Consider the following 17027-nt stretch of genomic DNA (forward strand, 5'->3'; position numbering starts at 1 on the left):
TGCCGGACAGTAGCCTTGCAAAGATGGTGTTCGGATCTGGTTGTTTTAAGAAAGTGTGGAGCGCATCGAGCTAGATAGGCAAATAAAAAGCACAACGATTTGGCGAGCGTGGGGGCAGAACCCGAAGCTGGAGGGATGGGGCAACGAACCGAGCATTGCGACGTGAAATTGATGACTCAGTTTTGTTTAGATGTTGATTAAATAAATGAAATGAATACTGATTTGGCAACCGAAGCAGTCTAATGGCAATCAATTAGGCAAGTTTGATTCAAAGGTGCTATCTGAACATTTTTTTGTGAATTGTGGATACACAAATCCAAAATAAATTTAGAACACTTTTCTCGAATTCTAATGAATTTATTTCACTGCGCTTATTCCATAGAATTCATACTGAACTTACAAGTTGGCATCATACAAAACATACAATTCTAAACGTGACGGAAAACGTAAGTTCTTTACTATTTGTGTAGGATTAGCTTCCTGTATGACTCTATTGAGAAGTATCACTTCAAAACACTCTAGAAAATGTTCCTACATATTGGACAGGTGGACTTGTTACTAGTACTGAACCACCTGTACAAACAGGGTCCGTGGAATTTCTTCTTACAGGTCTTACACGAAAGTTTGGGCAGCTGACAAGTGTCTTGATGAATGACGCTGTAGCAAACGTAACACTCTTCGACTCCCTCGAATTTCCGATCCAAGTTGCGCTTCCAGAGTGATAAGCCATCCCACACGGAACCGTTCTAGAAAAAAACACAATCGGTTGAGTTGTTCACTTAAAAAAAAAGCATGCAACATACCTGATGAGTCAAAAATATGGAGAGCTGCATAACCACTTGCCGAGACTGAAGCCGGCCACCAATCTGTTTGCCACCTTCAACGGTAACTGCGCCCAGCGGGAAATTGTTCGGCAAGGTGATGTGCAGTTCCACTTTCGCTTCGTCAATCGAATATACCGCCATCACTTGTCGGGCAGCGGCATGGACTTTAATTTGCATGTTATCCTGTTTGTCCTTTCGTTCTATCAAAGACTGGAATTCGTCCTGGCAGAGCAGACTCGATACGCAATTGCTGGTCACTTTGCCGACGATGGCCGCATGTCGGTGATTCAAACCATTCCACCAACGACGGACAACAGCCGGCAGGAAGCGTAAGGACTGCGTGTATAGATGGCATGCGTACCGTTCTGGTTTCAAGGTAGCACCTGTTGGACAAATAAGGATGTGGAAGGTTAGAAAAAGCATTCAAGAGTGTCTGACATGAAGGTTTGATAGTAAAAAAAAAATCAAGCATGCATAATAAATCAATGTTGTCTTTCAAATCGTACAGTTCATAATAACAGTCATAACTCCAGGTTTAAAAGACTTCCTGTGAGAGCTGATGTTTCTCAAGATTAAATTCTGTGCGCATCGTACCTTCGTGCTGTGCGTTCACGAATTATCTCTGCTCTTAAAAGTTTTTTAAAAACTACCTAAAGCGATAAAACAGTACTTTTCATTGCTACAAAAACAGTACTTTTCAGTACTATTTTTTCTACTATTGATCCCTTTACGATCCTTCGATTTTTCGTTGGACCCGTTAGTGAAAGCTAGCGGTGGTAATTCTTTCAAAGTCTTGGAAAAAAAACTGTTATTAAGTCACTTCTTCTTTCGTTTATTAACTAAACATGGTTGCAACTACAAACAAAAGGAAGGGTAAATATCTGAATTCACAACTTCCTCCCAAAAAGAGGGATTTAAAACTGTCACTAAACGTGGCAAGAATGGAAGAAAGGAAGTTTCTCCGGAATGCGAACTTTCTTCCAAGGGTAAAATGGATAATGTTGATAATTGCATCGAAATGGGCAATCAGTTCGATGCTCTGGACACATTTTCCGAACACCAAATCAAAGCAGTCTCTAGCCCAGGCTCTTTGATTAAAGTGAGGAAGCAAAGAGTGCCGACTATCGTGGTCAGTTGTTCCGAATTTGGGAGATTTAGGCAGGAGATCTTGAACTCCATTTGGGGAATCAAGGTCTCCTTCCAAATCGCAAAGAAAGGAGACGGTCACGTTTTGCCGGAAACTCTTGAAGATCTCGAACTTCTTCTCAAACATCTTGAAGAGAAGAAGAACATTTTTTTACTTATCACGACAAAACTGAACGTCTGTTCAAAGTCGCCTTGAAATAGGCTGACCATAAGCCAACCAGATAAAAACGGGACAAATAAAAAACAAAAACGGGACAATTTTAAAAGACATAGATTATGCGATTGTGCTACTTTTCCCCGAATGGCCCGTTTCTCCCAAGCCATTTCCCCGAATGACCCGTTCCATTGTAATGCATTGCTCAAAAAGTGCAATAATAGTTTTTATCCGAGCAGGCGAAAAAAGCTAAGTAATACCAAATTTTGATATGGACATACAAAAGTGATATTAACTTGATATAAGATATTAAGATATAAGAGATAAAAGATCCGAAAATAATATTTAAAATTTACTCCTGGAATACTATTAGCATATCATATTTAGCTTTTATTAGATCTCACCAATATCAGCGAGCTATTCCTTAGATCTTCCAACATCAAATTTAGTTGTGGCTCAGAAGTTCCAGAAATAAAATTTTGATATAATCTTCAGATCTTTTATCTCTTATGTCAATCAAATCAATATCTCGATTTAATGGTCAGAACTTTGCTTCTGCTCGGGTAGTGAGATAGTGTTGAGTTAGAAAGATCGATAAGCTACCAAAGAAGGAGATATTCGATCATTCTTGACTAAATACATATTGTTCACCACCTTGAAATGCGAAAGGTTATGACAATTATGAGTGGTAGATCCGGAGAACTGAGCTATTCGGGGAAACGGGGTTTTCGGAGAACTAGCATTCTGAGAACTGGCGTTGGAAGAACGATATTCGGAAAACCGCCATTCGAGGGAAAGTAGCAGAACCATGCAATCCCAAGCTACATGTCTGTATGATTCAATAAAAATCACTTAAGAACCTTGAAGCGCATTCTTTGATTTCCAAAAAGCAGCGTTTTTGAAAAATTTCCTAAAAAATCGTTACACTTTTCAACTTTTCCAATTCAAACGTAATTTCTTCTAATATTGTATTACTTTATTGAAATACTGTGCATTGCGCGATTATTTATCGCGACAGCGATCTTGAAAACTTCTTAAAATGCGTGTAGATCGCCGCAGGTACCGTAAAGTGCCCTAATTCAGCGCAGTGCCTAATTCCGCGCATTTCATACAAAAATTTTTATATATGGAAATACACATTAATATTTCAGCAACTTTTAATGCTATTCGAGGCTACTTTGATTAAGAATAAGTTTGAATCACAAATAAAAGCAAATAAGGCATTTTTTCGCGGCATAAAAAAATAATCAGTGAAGGCCCGTCGGAGTAGACGTTATTTTTCTAATTTTGTTAGCGTCCGCGCTAAGACTGTAGGACAACAACAAACGCGATTTCTTTATTAAAAATGTTTTATTTTTTATGCAATATTCCATGGAACTACTTGCTACAGATATGTTTCATGGTGCTTCTATGAAATCTTATCAAATATTAGCATAATTATTGAGTTTTATTCAAAAAAGTATTGCGCGGAATTAGGCCACGTCTTTTTTCATGTTGCCCTAATTCCGCGCACTGTTCTTCGCATAACAACAGACAAGTAAAACATGACATACGTTTCGTGTACAAGCGGAATATTGAGAAAGCCCACTTAGGCAGCGTCCATAAATGACGTAGCATCTTTTTACCAATTTTTGACACCCCTTCCCCCTTCGTAGCTTATTTTCCCATACTTAATACATGGTTCGTAGCAAAATCGTAGACTCCCCCTCCCATCTAAAATGCTACGTCATTTATGAACGGTCCCTTACAGGGAAAAATACCACGTGGTTTATGCACAGCCCCAACAAAATAGTCTATACACACTTAGATTTTTTTCACGAGCTCGGCTGTGCGGATCTCGGTTGAAATTAGCCGAGATTCGGCATTCTGAATTAAGTGTGTACATCTGTGCGCACAAAATTTACTTAGCATAATGAATCACACATAACATTGGCAATGTATACTTGTTTATGATTCTTATTTATATCATACAATCCATATAGAATTATTGTAAAAACAACATATCGTTCACATGTTCAACAGGTCGTAATTTGTAGAAGACCCCACAAATTACGACACACTCTCGGGAAATGATTCACGGAAACTTTACGATCTCTACATAATTTACGAAGCCTCCATACAAAAAGTATGATAATACGGGGGAGAGGGATTGAAAATGGCCATATTTTGTGTGACGTAATTTATGGATGACCCTTAGGTTCTTCTGAGGTTTCTTTTTGCTTAAAAAAATAAGTTTCAGTTACCCATGGCATTAGTGGATACCATTAATTGATTTGCTTAAAACCCTTTGATTCCAAGCAATAATGCAAACTGGTCCTTGTATTGTATGAACAGCGCAGTTTGCTACAAAGCAAAGCCATGCTGAAGGTCTGGGTTCGATTCCCGGTCGGTCCAGGATCTTTTCGTAGTGGAAATTTCCTTGACTTCCCTGGGCATGAGGTATCATCGTGCCTGTTACACGATATATACGAATGCAAAAATGGCAACTTTGACAAAGAAAGCTTCAGTTAAAAACTGTGGAAGTGCTCATAAGAACACTAAGATGAGAAGCAGGCTCTGTCCCAGTGAGGACGTTAATGCCAAGAAGAAGAAGATGGGGTTTTTTTTCTCAATAGATCTCGAAAGAGTGTTTCTTTTCTAAACTTTTCAGTTCAGTGAATAAAATAATTAAATTGTTAGATTCTATGGGATAATTTCACAACATAAAATAGGGTGCTCATATCACACCATCGACAGAAAAATCGACGAAAAATTTATTTGTGTTTTTTTTTTAAGACGACGGAAATCATGCGTATCTAATGTATTGATCTAAATATTTCAATTATTACGACTTTTCTTAAGATGGCCAAATTGCCCCACTTTCCCCTAGACGAAATTCACACGTACCAATGCCACGATTTTGGTTATCTTTATTTCATGTGATAGACAAAAAGTTAATAAAAAAAATGGAATATTGACTAAAAAGTTACGGTTCATACAAAACTCTACGTTTTCTCATACAAAAAGTGTTACGGAAGGGGAGGGGGTTGAAAATTTTCAATTTTAAGTGTTACGTAACTAATGGATGGGGCCCAGATAGCCGTAGCGGTAAACGCGCAGCTATTCAGCAAGACCAAGCTGAGGGTCGTGGGTTCGAATCCCACCAGTCGAGGATCTTTTCGGGTTGGAAATTTTCTCGACTTCCCAGGGCATAGTGTATCTTCGTACCTGCCACACGATATACGCATGCAAAAATGGTCATTGGCATAGTAAGCTCTCAGTTAATAACTGTGGAAGTGCTCATAAGAACACTTAGCTGAGAAGCAGGCTTTGTCCCAGTGGGGACGTAACGCCAGAAAGAAGAAGAAGAAGGATGCAGCCCCTTATCAAAATTAATGTTAATATGATTGTTTCTTGAGTGCGCGGAATTAGGCATTCTTCTGAGCGGAATATGGAAAAGCGTTTAAAAAATGCGCGGAATTAGGCAATTTCAACGAGTGAACTATTTCAAACAAATCACAATTGTAAATTATGAATACAGTCTAGTTTATATTTTCCCATAATCTTGAATAGATTTGCTAGCGATCCACCCATAAAGCTTTTTTGTTGATGCAATATTAATTTTTAATTAACAATTTGAATCGTTTTATTCCTTAACTGCGCTGAATTACGGCACTTTACGGTACTTCAAATCGTTTTGGTGTCTTCTGCGCGATTATTCCTGATTGTCCAAGGCATGATCGCGCAGAAGACACCGACACGATTTGAAGTACCTGCGGCGATCTACAAGCGTTTTTAAGATAGTTGGCGCGAGTTTTTCGCGCCACGCATAAGTAATTTCTACTTTTAAAACAGTAATCAATTTCGTATCAGAAGTAAATACATAGTTTTTCTTTTTCATTTTAGGTATTATAGAATCTTATGAAGATCCGTATTTTGGAAACCCATCAAAATTTGGCATAAATATGAGTAAAGAAACCAAAAAAGTTAAGCAGAAGCATGCACTGTGTTTTATTTTCTCGTTTTCATGCGCTTTTTGAATAGCGCCCAAACCGTTGATTTTAGCGATATAGTTTGTTCGGAGAAGTTTTTTGGTTTTTTAAAGCGCAACTTTTGACGACAAAAGTTTTGTGATCAATCCACCTAGCAAAAAGTTATAAACGAAAATGATTTTAAACGATTTTTTTCATACAAATTTGTGTACTTTAAGTTAACAAATTCGTAACTCTTTTACAAGATTTTTAACATTTTTCATGTCTTCTACAAAGTTGTTAAACATCTTAAAACGCGTGTTTTTGCTGAACATTGCACCTCTCTATCTCTTAAAGTAAAAGAATTATCAGTCGAATTCGTTTAATAAGGCTTATTTGTTTGATAGTAAAAACCCATGCAAAGACGCTTATAGACAAAAAATTTTATCAACTGCCAAAAGGGGAGATATGGTACTTTTATGATTTGTAAGAGTTGTCTGCGTCATTTTGCGCCGAAGCCAGTTATAAAGGCCTAAACTATCGCTTGAAAAAAGAGTAATTCATGAATAACTTTGTTACTTGAAAAGATAGGGTGATGATATGTTCAGCAAAAACACGGGTTTTTCTATGACAAACAACTTTGTAGAAAACATAAAAAATGTTAAAAATCTTGGAAAAAAGTTAATTTTAGGGGTCAATCACATACAACGGCATATATCTCAAAAAGTATAAGAGATAGAAAAATTGTGTTTTCGACAAAGTTGTTTCAAATTGCCAATTCTACAACTTTGTCGAATACACCATATGAAAAAATAGTTTTTCTATCTCACTGCTAGGTGGATTGATCACAAAACCTTTTTCGTCAAAAGTTGCGCTTTAATATACCAAGAAACTTCTCCGAAAAAACTATATCGCTAAAATCAACGGTTAGTGCGCTATTCAAAAAGCGCATGAAAACGAGAAAATAAAACACAGTGGCATGTAAGGATCAAGTTTAACTCTGAGAAACTAATAGTTCCTTGGAAAATAGATGAGTAAGAAAATTAACTCTGAAATATGTCTAAAAACTGTTTGTTATGTTGATATTTTTATTGTTTTACTGGTGTTGAAAATTATGTGCCAATTCTCCATTTCCTAAAATACGGGACACTTTAAGCATTTTCCATAAAACGACGGGACATCCCGTTGAGGGGATGAAAACGGTACTGTCCCGTTAAATACGGTACGTATGGTCAGCCTAAAGCCTTGAAAGGTCTCTCAAGTGACAATGAGTCACTTGAAGAGATCAAAAATGGAATAAATGATTTACTAGGATTTTCCCCAGTCCAAGTAATCATTATGAAAAAGAGAACCCATCTGGCATTGTTCGGAAAGGGCTTTCTCAAGAATATTATTTAGTTCACTTTAACAAAAAAGATCTAAATAATATTAAAGCTTTAGAAATAGACTTATGTTCGATGTCCGTGTGACGTGGGAACATTTCCAGAAACCTGGAAGAAATTACCAGAACCTCACTTAGTGCCGTCGGTGCCAAAAGTGGGATCATGGTGCAAAACATTGCCGCATGGATGCTTAATGCATGATTTGCGGAGGATCTTCTCACGCTAAAGACGTCTGTCCAGTGAAGGAAGATACCGATAAGTTCATATGCGCAAATTGCGGGGGCAATCATAAATCAAATTTTCGGGCTAGCCCTTTGCGTAGTCGCGTCGTCGAGGCTCGTGCCAGGCAGATGAACGATAATGTCCGTTACGATAACGGTCGTTTCCGGTAGAGTATCGAACAACGCTCATTTTTCAGTTAACGATCGCTTGATCAAGAATTATATTCATCAGGAAGATTGTAATCATGCTCATTCACACACTAATTTTAATCGTAGCAGGTAATTTGAACTACTCTTCTTTTCATACTATGAGTACCCATTCTAATTGTTTCAAATCAGATGAAAAATAAAAACCATCCGTCACAGGAAACTTCTACTCCGCCTATTCGTCTACCGAAAATTCTAACGGAAAATCATCAGATAATGTCCCCACTTCAAGTGACATGTCTGCCTCTGATTTTAATTTTCTAACTGAACAATTGAATCTAATGATTGATGCAATGTTCAAAGCCACCACTATGACTGAAGCAGTCCAAGTTGATGTAAAATTTACTAATAAAATTGTTATTGGATTACGTTTTTCTAATGGATCCAAATAATAATTTAAACATTTTAAATTGGAATGCTCGTTCTTTGAATAGTAAAGAGAACGAGCTGTTTAATTTTCTTACAGTTAATAACGTGCATATAGCAGTTATTACCGAAACGTATTTAAAACCTAGATCTAAACTCAAAATAGATCCTAACTTTTTTGATTATGGGCATGTGGGGGAGTTGCAATCATCATTCATAGGCGTATAAAATACCAACTGTTTTCGTCATTTGAAACTAAAGGTTTTTAAGCTTTAGGTGTTTCTGTTGAAACACAGCTTCATACTTTCATAGCTGCATATTCGCCTTTTCAATGCTCTGGACAGCAAGTTAATTTGCTCCAAACTGACTTGCGAAAATTGACTCGCAATAAGTCAAAATATTTTGTCATTGGTGACTTTGATGCCAAACATCGGTCATGGAATAATTCTCAAAGTAATTCCAACGGCAGAATTTTATTTGATGAGTGCTCTTCAGGATATTTCTCAATTCAATACCCTGATAGCCCTACATGTTTGTCCTCTTCTAGAAATCCATCTACGATTGATTTCAGTGGCGCAGGAAGTGGGTAGGACAGGTAGGACATGTACTACGCACGAAAATACCTGGGTAGGACAGTCAATGGATTGTCCTACCCACGAATCAACAAAAAAACAAGATCGGCAGAAGGATTGAACAATAACAAACTATTTATTATTTGTTCGGAGACTATAACGGGTTCACCAGGCTCTTCAAGAATTACGTCTTAGATTCCCCGAAGAAAAGCTACAAGTATTATCATAGTGATTTTATTTAGTATACTTTCAGGATTTCCTACAGGGATCTTTCTAGAAATACTTCTAAACATTTCTGTACCGGTTCTCCCAGAAAAATTTCCAGCGATTTTTTAAAGGATGCTTAGAAGAAATTCTCTAGAATTAGGAAATCCATTAGAACTCCAAACCTCAGGTATCACTTTGATTTTTTTTTCCAAAACTATTTTTGAATTTCCTTCAGATATTTTTTTACTAATCCTCCAACCTAATTCGCCAGTTGATACTCTAGGAGATCTTACAAAGATTTTTACAGAATTCCTCTCGTTCTCTGTATCTACATGAATACCAACAAAAATTCATCCACATTTTCTCTCAAATAAAAAAATGTCTTGACAGGATCTTAAACAACCAGTTATAAAAAGTATTAATCAAATAGTTTCTCCAAAAATTTCCATGCAATCTTCAAATTTTTGTTTTAAGTTTTCCTACCAATTTATTCTACAGCAATTTTTCCAATGTTTTCTCCAATTATTCCTACAAATTTTCATAGAGATTCTGTCCAATGTTTTCCGAGAAATGTCTTTAGAAAAGCGTGAGGAACACTATCCCGAGATAAGACTTTTTTCGATTATCTTGGCAAATTATCAAGGAAATCTTCTTCAATTTTCTCAAGAGCCCAGAAGTTATTTCAGTGAACCTTGTTCATTAAGGGTGACTTTAAAACTTACCCCAGTTTTACCAGAGTTTACTCTAGGTATTACTTTAAAAACCCCACATGGATTTATTTTCCAGAAAAAAATCCTAGGTATTTCCCTGGAGACATTCCTGAAAGAATACCTGGAAAAAAAAAACTTTGAAGACCTAAGCTAAGTATGCTGTTTCGATAAAGAAAAGTAAAGAAATCCTTTGACTGGATAGGTCAAGAAATTTCGAACATAGAGGCATATTTGAGATGACGCTGCGTTCAGCGATCAAAGAAATGTGATTTTCACGAAAATATTTGGAAGCAAATTTACCATGCATCGAGATAAGCGATAACTTTTCTTGTCACCAGCAAACCAGCCTTTACTGGAGAATATCCCATAGCAATTTCTTTATAAAGCTTAGATGAAATCTCTGGAGCAATTGCTGAAGTTATCTTTAGAGAATACCCTGATTGAAATCTTGAAGAACAATTTTAAAGGAAATCCCTAGACATTTTTGGTGAAGCTATTGATTGATTTTCAGAAGATGTTTTGACCGGGAATATTAGAAGATGTCCCAGAGAAATCTAAAGATAAAATCTTGTAAGAGTTAGGACTTTTTTCAAACTTCTCATAAAAATTTAGGAGGAATTCGGATGGTTTCTGAATTAATATTTGAAGAATTTCCATTTTTGGGGTTCCCCTTGGGAAAATCCATGTCGAATTCTTGAGGAATACTTAAGGCATTTCTGGAGTAATATCTGAACGTTTGGGAAAACACCTGAATAAGTTTCTGTTGAAATTACTAGAGAAAATCATACAAAAACACGTACAGTAATACTTGTCGTAATGTCACTAGGAATTCTAAAAATAGTATTTGATCTTAGGGCTTATTCATTTATTTCATAACGCTGAAATTGGCCATTTTGGACAACCACCCACCCACTTGTAACGCTTTTTATATGAACATTATTCAATTTTTGTATGGGCCGTAACATTGTTAGGATACTCACCCACCCCTTTCAGCGTTATGAAATTTATGAATGGGCCCTTCGACAAAAGCCTGCTCTGATACTATGAAGAATCAAACTCATGTTTCCTGGCTCCTATTAGTTTGTGTTTCAAAAAAAAAAAAAGAAAGTAGTCGGTCTTCTAAGAATTGTATTGCTTATTTTCTGAGTGAAAAAATCACCTGAAAATATCATTAGAACGCTTGGAAACAGTATAATTTCCTCAACTCATCACAAAACCGACCAAAATGTCACTTACACCATTTACATTTGAGCCCCTCAAATATAGTAACTTTCAATTTCCACTTAAAATTTTGCTTTGCTTCGCTGTGCAAAAATATTCGCCAACGTTTGTCCTACCCATGGTTACGAACGTGGACGCGCCTCTGATTGATTTGGTCTTAACCGACTCTAGTCATCTTTGTAGTCAACTGATTACTCATGCTGATTTTGATTCTGATCATGTCCCTGTTACATTTCAAATATCACATGAAGCGATTCTCAATCCTATCAGCTCCACTTTCAATTATTTTCGAGCCGACTGGAATATTTATGAAACATATATTGACTCTAATTTGATGTTAACATTTCATTACAAACAAAACTTGATATTGACAATGCTCTTGAAACCAGTGTTGATAGACTCACACTCAAACCTCAATCAGTCCGCTCTCCCGTGAGAGCAAACTCATAAGTGATCTGTTTCGTAAATCTCACGCTTGAGATTTTGATGCAAAATCACTCAATCAACTCAAACCGTAAAAAATGATTCATTCGCAAAACCCGTCAAAACCTCGTAAAACCCGAATGTTGTTGTTTACGTTAGAAAGAATTACTATAGTTTTACCAGCTAACAAGAAATTATTGCCGTGTGTGAGTAAACTGTGGAAATACGGGACAATGAGTTTAAAAATTGAGCCAACTCATCAATGATTTTTTGACTGCTGAGTTGCGTGATTGACAACTCACGCATGAAAAATCTCAAGCGTGAGTTATGAGAAATCCAGTTTTGCACAACTCTGCTTGAAACTTTAACAAATTCCATTGTTGAAGCCAGGAGCATTGCAATTCCAAAATATGAAGTAAAATTTGAATCCGTGATTATAGACGATGATCTTAAACTCTTGATCCGTCTTAAAAACGTAAGGAGAAGGCAATTTCAACGCACTCACGATCCTGCTATGAAAATTATATGACAGGATTTGCAGAAAGAAATCAAGAAACGTTTTGCACAATTAAGAAACAAACATTTTGAAAATAAGATTTCTCAATTAGACCCTGACCCTGGAAATTATCTAAAATTTTGAAAAAAAAAACTTTAAAGACAATACCGGCATTGAAAGAGGAAAACAATTATTACTAACCAATTGCGAAAAAGCTCAAAAACTTTCTATGCAGTTTGAAAGTGCGCACGATTTCAATTTAGGACTTACTAGTCCAATTGAAAATCAAGTTACACAGGACTTTGAAAATATTCTCAATCAAGAGAACGTTTTCGAAAATTCCTAGGAGACTGATTTGGAAGAAGTGAGAACTATTATTAAAAAATTCAAAAATATGAAAGCTCCTGGCGATGATGGAATTTTCTATATCCTCATCAAGAAACTTCCAGAAATTAGCTTATCATTCTTAGTTGATATATTTAACAAATGTTTTCAATTAGCATATTTTCCTGACACGTGGAAAAATGCTAAGTTTGTACCATTTTTAAAACCAGACTAAAATCCTGTAGAAGCTTCTAACTATCGTCCAATCAATTTGCTTTCCTTCATCAGTAAACTTTTTGAAAAGGTAATTTTGAACAGAATGATGGTCCACATCAACGAAAATTCGCCAATAGGGCGCTTGCAGCTAACAAAAGTGCACCCAACGGGCGTCTTTGATTTTGCTGGGTAACGGTTTGAAATGAAAAACACGTTACAAAACGTTTCCAAGCAAAATCAAAGGGGTCCGTTGGGCACACTAAACAAAGGCTGCAAGTGCCCTATGAACAGTTCGGATTCCGCCATGGACATTCGACCACTCATCAACTTTTACGTATAACAAATTTGATCCATTCCAACAAATCTGAAGGCTATTCTACTGGTCTTGCTCTTCTAGACATAGAAAAAGCATTTGATAGTGTTTGGCATGAAGGCTTGATCGTAAAATTGAAAAACTTTAATTTTTAAACATACATCGTTAGAATAATTCAAAATTATCTGTCAAATCTTACATTTCAGGTTAATTATCAGAACTCCAGATCTGAAAGACTTCCTGTAAGATCTAGTGTTCCTCAAGGTAGCATTTTAAGACCAATATTGTACAATATTTTCACATCTGACTTACCTGATTTACCTCAGGGATGTCAAAAATCTTTGTTTGCGGATGATACAGGCCTCTCCGCCAAAGGATGAAGTCTGCGTGTCGATTGTAAAAAAGTTTGGATATTTTTTCTTCATACTTGCAAAAATGGAAGATTTCTCCTAATGTTTCCAAAACTCAACTAATAATATTCCCACATAAACCAAAAGCTCTTCATTTGAAACCTTCAAGTAGACATGTTGTCAGGATGAGAGGGGTTCCAATAAACTGGTCAGATGAGTTAATTATCTAGGGCTCATGCTAGATAAGAATTTAACTTTCAAAAATCACATTGAGGGCATTCAAGCCAAATTTAACAAATATGTAAAATGTCTATCCCCTTATTAATAGAAAATCAAAACTTTGTTTTAAGAACAAGCTTTTGATATTCAAACAAATTTTCAGGCCAGCCATGTTGTATGCTGTACCAATATGGACTAGCTGTTGTAATACCAGGAAGAAAGCTCTGCAGAGAATTCAAAATAAAATTTTGGAAATGATTCTGAAGCTTCCTCCCTGGTATAGCACCAATGAGTTACATAGAATATCCAATATTGAGACATTGGAACAAATGTCAAATAAAATAATTAATAATTTCAGGCAAAAATCATTACAATCTTCTATTCCACGATTAATGCGTTATATATTTAGGTTAAGTAATTTGAAAACGTGTTTTTTTTTCTCTTATAAGCAGGTGAAATCAACTCACCTGTAAAAAATCTTAACTGCTACCGCAAATGAAATGAATATGTTAACAAAATGTTAATAAAACCTTAAATTTGTTTTACCAAATTAGGATGATAGTGTTGTCTAATAACACAGAACACTTAGATATAAAAAATGAATGTAATGTATGGAATGATAGTAATAATTAAATTAAATAAAGAATTACATTCTGGGACCAATATTGTGTAATATTTTCACATCTGACTTAACTGAGTTACCTCAGGGATACAGTCACCCCACGCAGTTGAATCACCCACAGTTTATAAATCAGCTGACTTCAAAAGACAAAATTATTATCAAACTTGTCACAAAACATCACAGAATTATGTTTACTGATAAGAAACTATGTATAAAAAATCTTATTTGCAAAAAAAGAGTGGGTATTTTTTCTTCATACTTGCTAAAATGGAAGATATCCCCTAATGCTTCCAAAACTTAACTTTTAATATTCCCACATAAATCGAAAGCTCTTCATTTGAAACCTTCAAGTGGAAATTTTGTCACAATGAGAGAAGTTCTAATAAATTGGTCAGATGAAGGTAAGTTTACCAATGTTTCGTATCTGGGAATTAAAAACTAGGACATCAAAGTTAGCGTTGCCCAGAATTTGTCATTCAAACTCTCAATCATGGATGGATGCAGTCAAAATTCCAGTGATGTGCAATTGTTCTTCGATAAATCGACAGAGGTAGTCGTCTATCCTGATCTGTTTCCCGAGGAACCTCCATTGTTGGAAGCCGAAATCAAACGTGGATTCAAAGAGCTCAAGAAAAGGCAACAACTAGCTTCGAAAAGCAAACGGAAAGCGAAAAAAGAAGCACAGAAGGATGCTCCCAAGGTCACAAAGATAATCTACCCTGCCCCGGCAAAGTTTTCCGGATGTCGACACAACGAAACCATCATTATCAACAGAGAAATTTTGAATCCCAATATGCATCTTCGACTGTTGGCGATGCCTCGAGTCAAAGTGAGTATACCGAAATTTTTCCATATCAACAATTAGCGAATCCTAAAAATACACCATGGTTTTGAAATAAAATGTTCGTTCGATGTTGGCAAGACGCAGAGCCGCAAGCGACAAAAGGGTCTTTAGAGACCTCATGCCTAAAGAAAGAGACTAACAGAAACCAAGAAAGAAACAAAAACATGGAGATAGAAGTTTTTGAAAATAGAATATAACCAGGTCTTATACTAAGTGTATTACTAGGATTTTTACTGCATGTATTTTCCTGGAAATTTCATCAGAGGTTATTTCAGATGCCTAAAGTTTCCTTCAGATATTATTTAGAATCTTCAAGAGTCCATTTATTTTTTTTACGTATTTACTAAGGTATTCCTTCAAAAATTTTGTTCCAGAACACTCCACGGCTTTTCCGTAAACCAATATATTTAGCTTACTTCCGGTAACAAAAATTATGTTTGAATCATTTCAGCCAACGCCACAGTACGCTCGTATCGTACGTAAAACCCTGCCACCTCCTACCAACCATATCAAAACTCTAGCCCAACCCAAGGCGAACTACGTAAGAGATACAATCAATCTCCATTCCGCACATCTCAAACCGCACCAGATCGAAAGAATGAAGGAACGTTTGAACGCGCGAGACTATCTCACTATAGCCGAGTCACGCCAATTTGCCCGCCAACAGAAAAAGGACGAAATTCGTTGGCTCCGTCACCGAAAGCGGCAAGAACGTATCCTCAAAAAGAAAATAGTGCGTTTGGAGTTAGACTATCTACAGGACATTATGGCAAAAGTCTATCGACAAACCAGAAACTATTTCCTAAATGATGACGAACTTCCTTTAGAAGACGAACTAGCGATTGCGTCCGAAGTGATACTAACAAAAATCTGTGACCTAATTGGCGTTGATGTCCCGCAAAGAGATGGCGCGCATATATTGGATAAATATTACTGTCAACTGGGCGATAAAGCAGCAATGTGGATGTGGAGGATCATGCAGTCTGCTAATGTAACCTTTGAACGGCCCGAAGATGTTGTAAAACGGCTCTCAGCAGCGTCAAGCTTGTTCGAGGATCCAACTAAATTGAAGCAAGAGAACATCGAAGAGTCTGAAGGCGAAGAAGAACTGATCGTTGACGATTCTACGCGGGACATAATCAAGCACATTGTGGAATCCTGTATAGCAACAGCGCTGTTGGCTCTTAATAACCTGGAAAGCGACAACACTACAGAAGAAAACAGCTACGGTGTTCTTTTAAGTGTGTCTCAAACGGCGATACGGAGTGCCCCTAGTGAAGAGACTACAAAGACCGAACGAGAAAAGGGATCCAAAGTTAACTTCATACCGCGCACGTCATCGATTAAAGTAGAAATGAGTCAGTTGAAAAACGAGGATGATGATGAGGTGGAACAATGAAAACGTTTTGAAATAGAAAATTTGTTTTAATTCTTTCTGGTGATACACTGGGACAGAGTCCGCTTCTAAGCCTTGTGACCATTTTTGCATGTGTATATCATGTGGCAAGCACAATGGGTCGTCCATTAATTACAGGCATTAATTAAAGGCAGATTTATCTTAAATCAAGGAGCAATACCTCACATTCCTTCAAAACTCTTACGAACATTTTTTTTTTATTTTCCAAAAATGCCTAACTAAAAAATGTTTAAAGAATTCTAACATATAAAGTTCCTAGCGGAATACGCTCAACTGTTCTTTCAAAAACTCTTCCGCGAAAATACTCAAAGATTTCCCGAGTAATTTGTTTAGGGATTTTTTAGATAATTATACTTTTCCCTAAAATTCTTCCGAAAAAAAATACCTAAGATTCACCTTTTTCAAAGATTCTTTTTTCTTTGAACCACATTTTTGGGATTTTTTTGAAGAAATTTTTCACCAGATTTACTAAGATTTTGCAATTTATTTTTGAGCTTCGAAAAAAAATCTTCAGAATCCATTTTTTTTTGCGAATGGTAATCTCAGGATTCTTTCATAAATAATATTGAAAAATTCATTCACTCTTCACTCTTCAGTTCAAAAACTACTCCAGGAATATCTCAATATTTTTTAGGGATTGCTTAACAAATTCCTCTACGAATCACTATCAGATTTCTAAAGAAGCACATACAAAGAGAAAGATTTGAAAGAAATGTGTTGGTATTGTTTGTATAATTGCAGCTTACATATAATTCGGAAAAAAATACTAAATTCCTGTCGTAAAATTCAAGAATCAAACCGCAGAATTTCTGACACTTGTTGACAATGTACATCACAGAAAAG

General features: G+C 36.3%; 2 protein-coding genes across 3 annotated transcripts in view; one reads left to right on the plus strand and one right to left on the minus strand.

The window, feature by feature from the left end:
* Positions 1-341: 341 nt before the first annotated feature.
* Positions 342-17027, minus strand: part of LOC5568156 (E3 ubiquitin-protein ligase listerin) — a 70986-nt gene continuing 54300 nt past the window's right edge. For both annotated transcript variants that reach the window (XM_021843215.1, XM_021843214.1), the window contains 2 exons: positions 804-1207; positions 342-746 (listed from right to left, as the gene is read on the minus strand). In XM_021843215.1, coding sequence (XP_021698907.1) covers positions 519-746; positions 804-1207 — 632 coding nt within the window. In that variant the 3' untranslated portion in view covers positions 342-518. The remainder of the gene's footprint in view (positions 747-803; positions 1208-17027) is intronic.
* Positions 14310-16186, plus strand: LOC5574351. The gene is made up of 2 exons (XM_001661336.2): positions 14310-14752; positions 15219-16186. Exons 1-2 carry the CDS (start codon positions 14414-14416, stop codon positions 16164-16166), a joined length of 1287 nt encoding a protein of 428 aa, XP_001661386.2. The 5' UTR covers positions 14310-14413; the 3' UTR covers positions 16167-16186.

Source organism: Aedes aegypti, chromosome 2 (assembly GCF_002204515.2).
Source record: "Aedes aegypti strain LVP_AGWG chromosome 2, AaegL5.0 Primary Assembly, whole genome shotgun sequence".
Taxonomy (NCBI): domain Eukaryota; kingdom Metazoa; phylum Arthropoda; class Insecta; order Diptera; family Culicidae; genus Aedes; species Aedes aegypti.

What these genes read in the sequence shown, in the direction of transcription:
- LOC5574351 (XM_001661336.2), top strand. Translation starts at nt 14,414, where the DNA reads ATGGATGGATGCAGTCAAAATTCCAGTGATGTGCAATTGTTCTTCGAT. An exon ending in TGGCGATGCCTCGAGTCAAA is followed by an intron (nt 14,753 to 15,218) that starts GTGAGTATACCG and finishes GAATCATTTCAG; the next exon opens with CCAACGCCACAGTACGCTCG.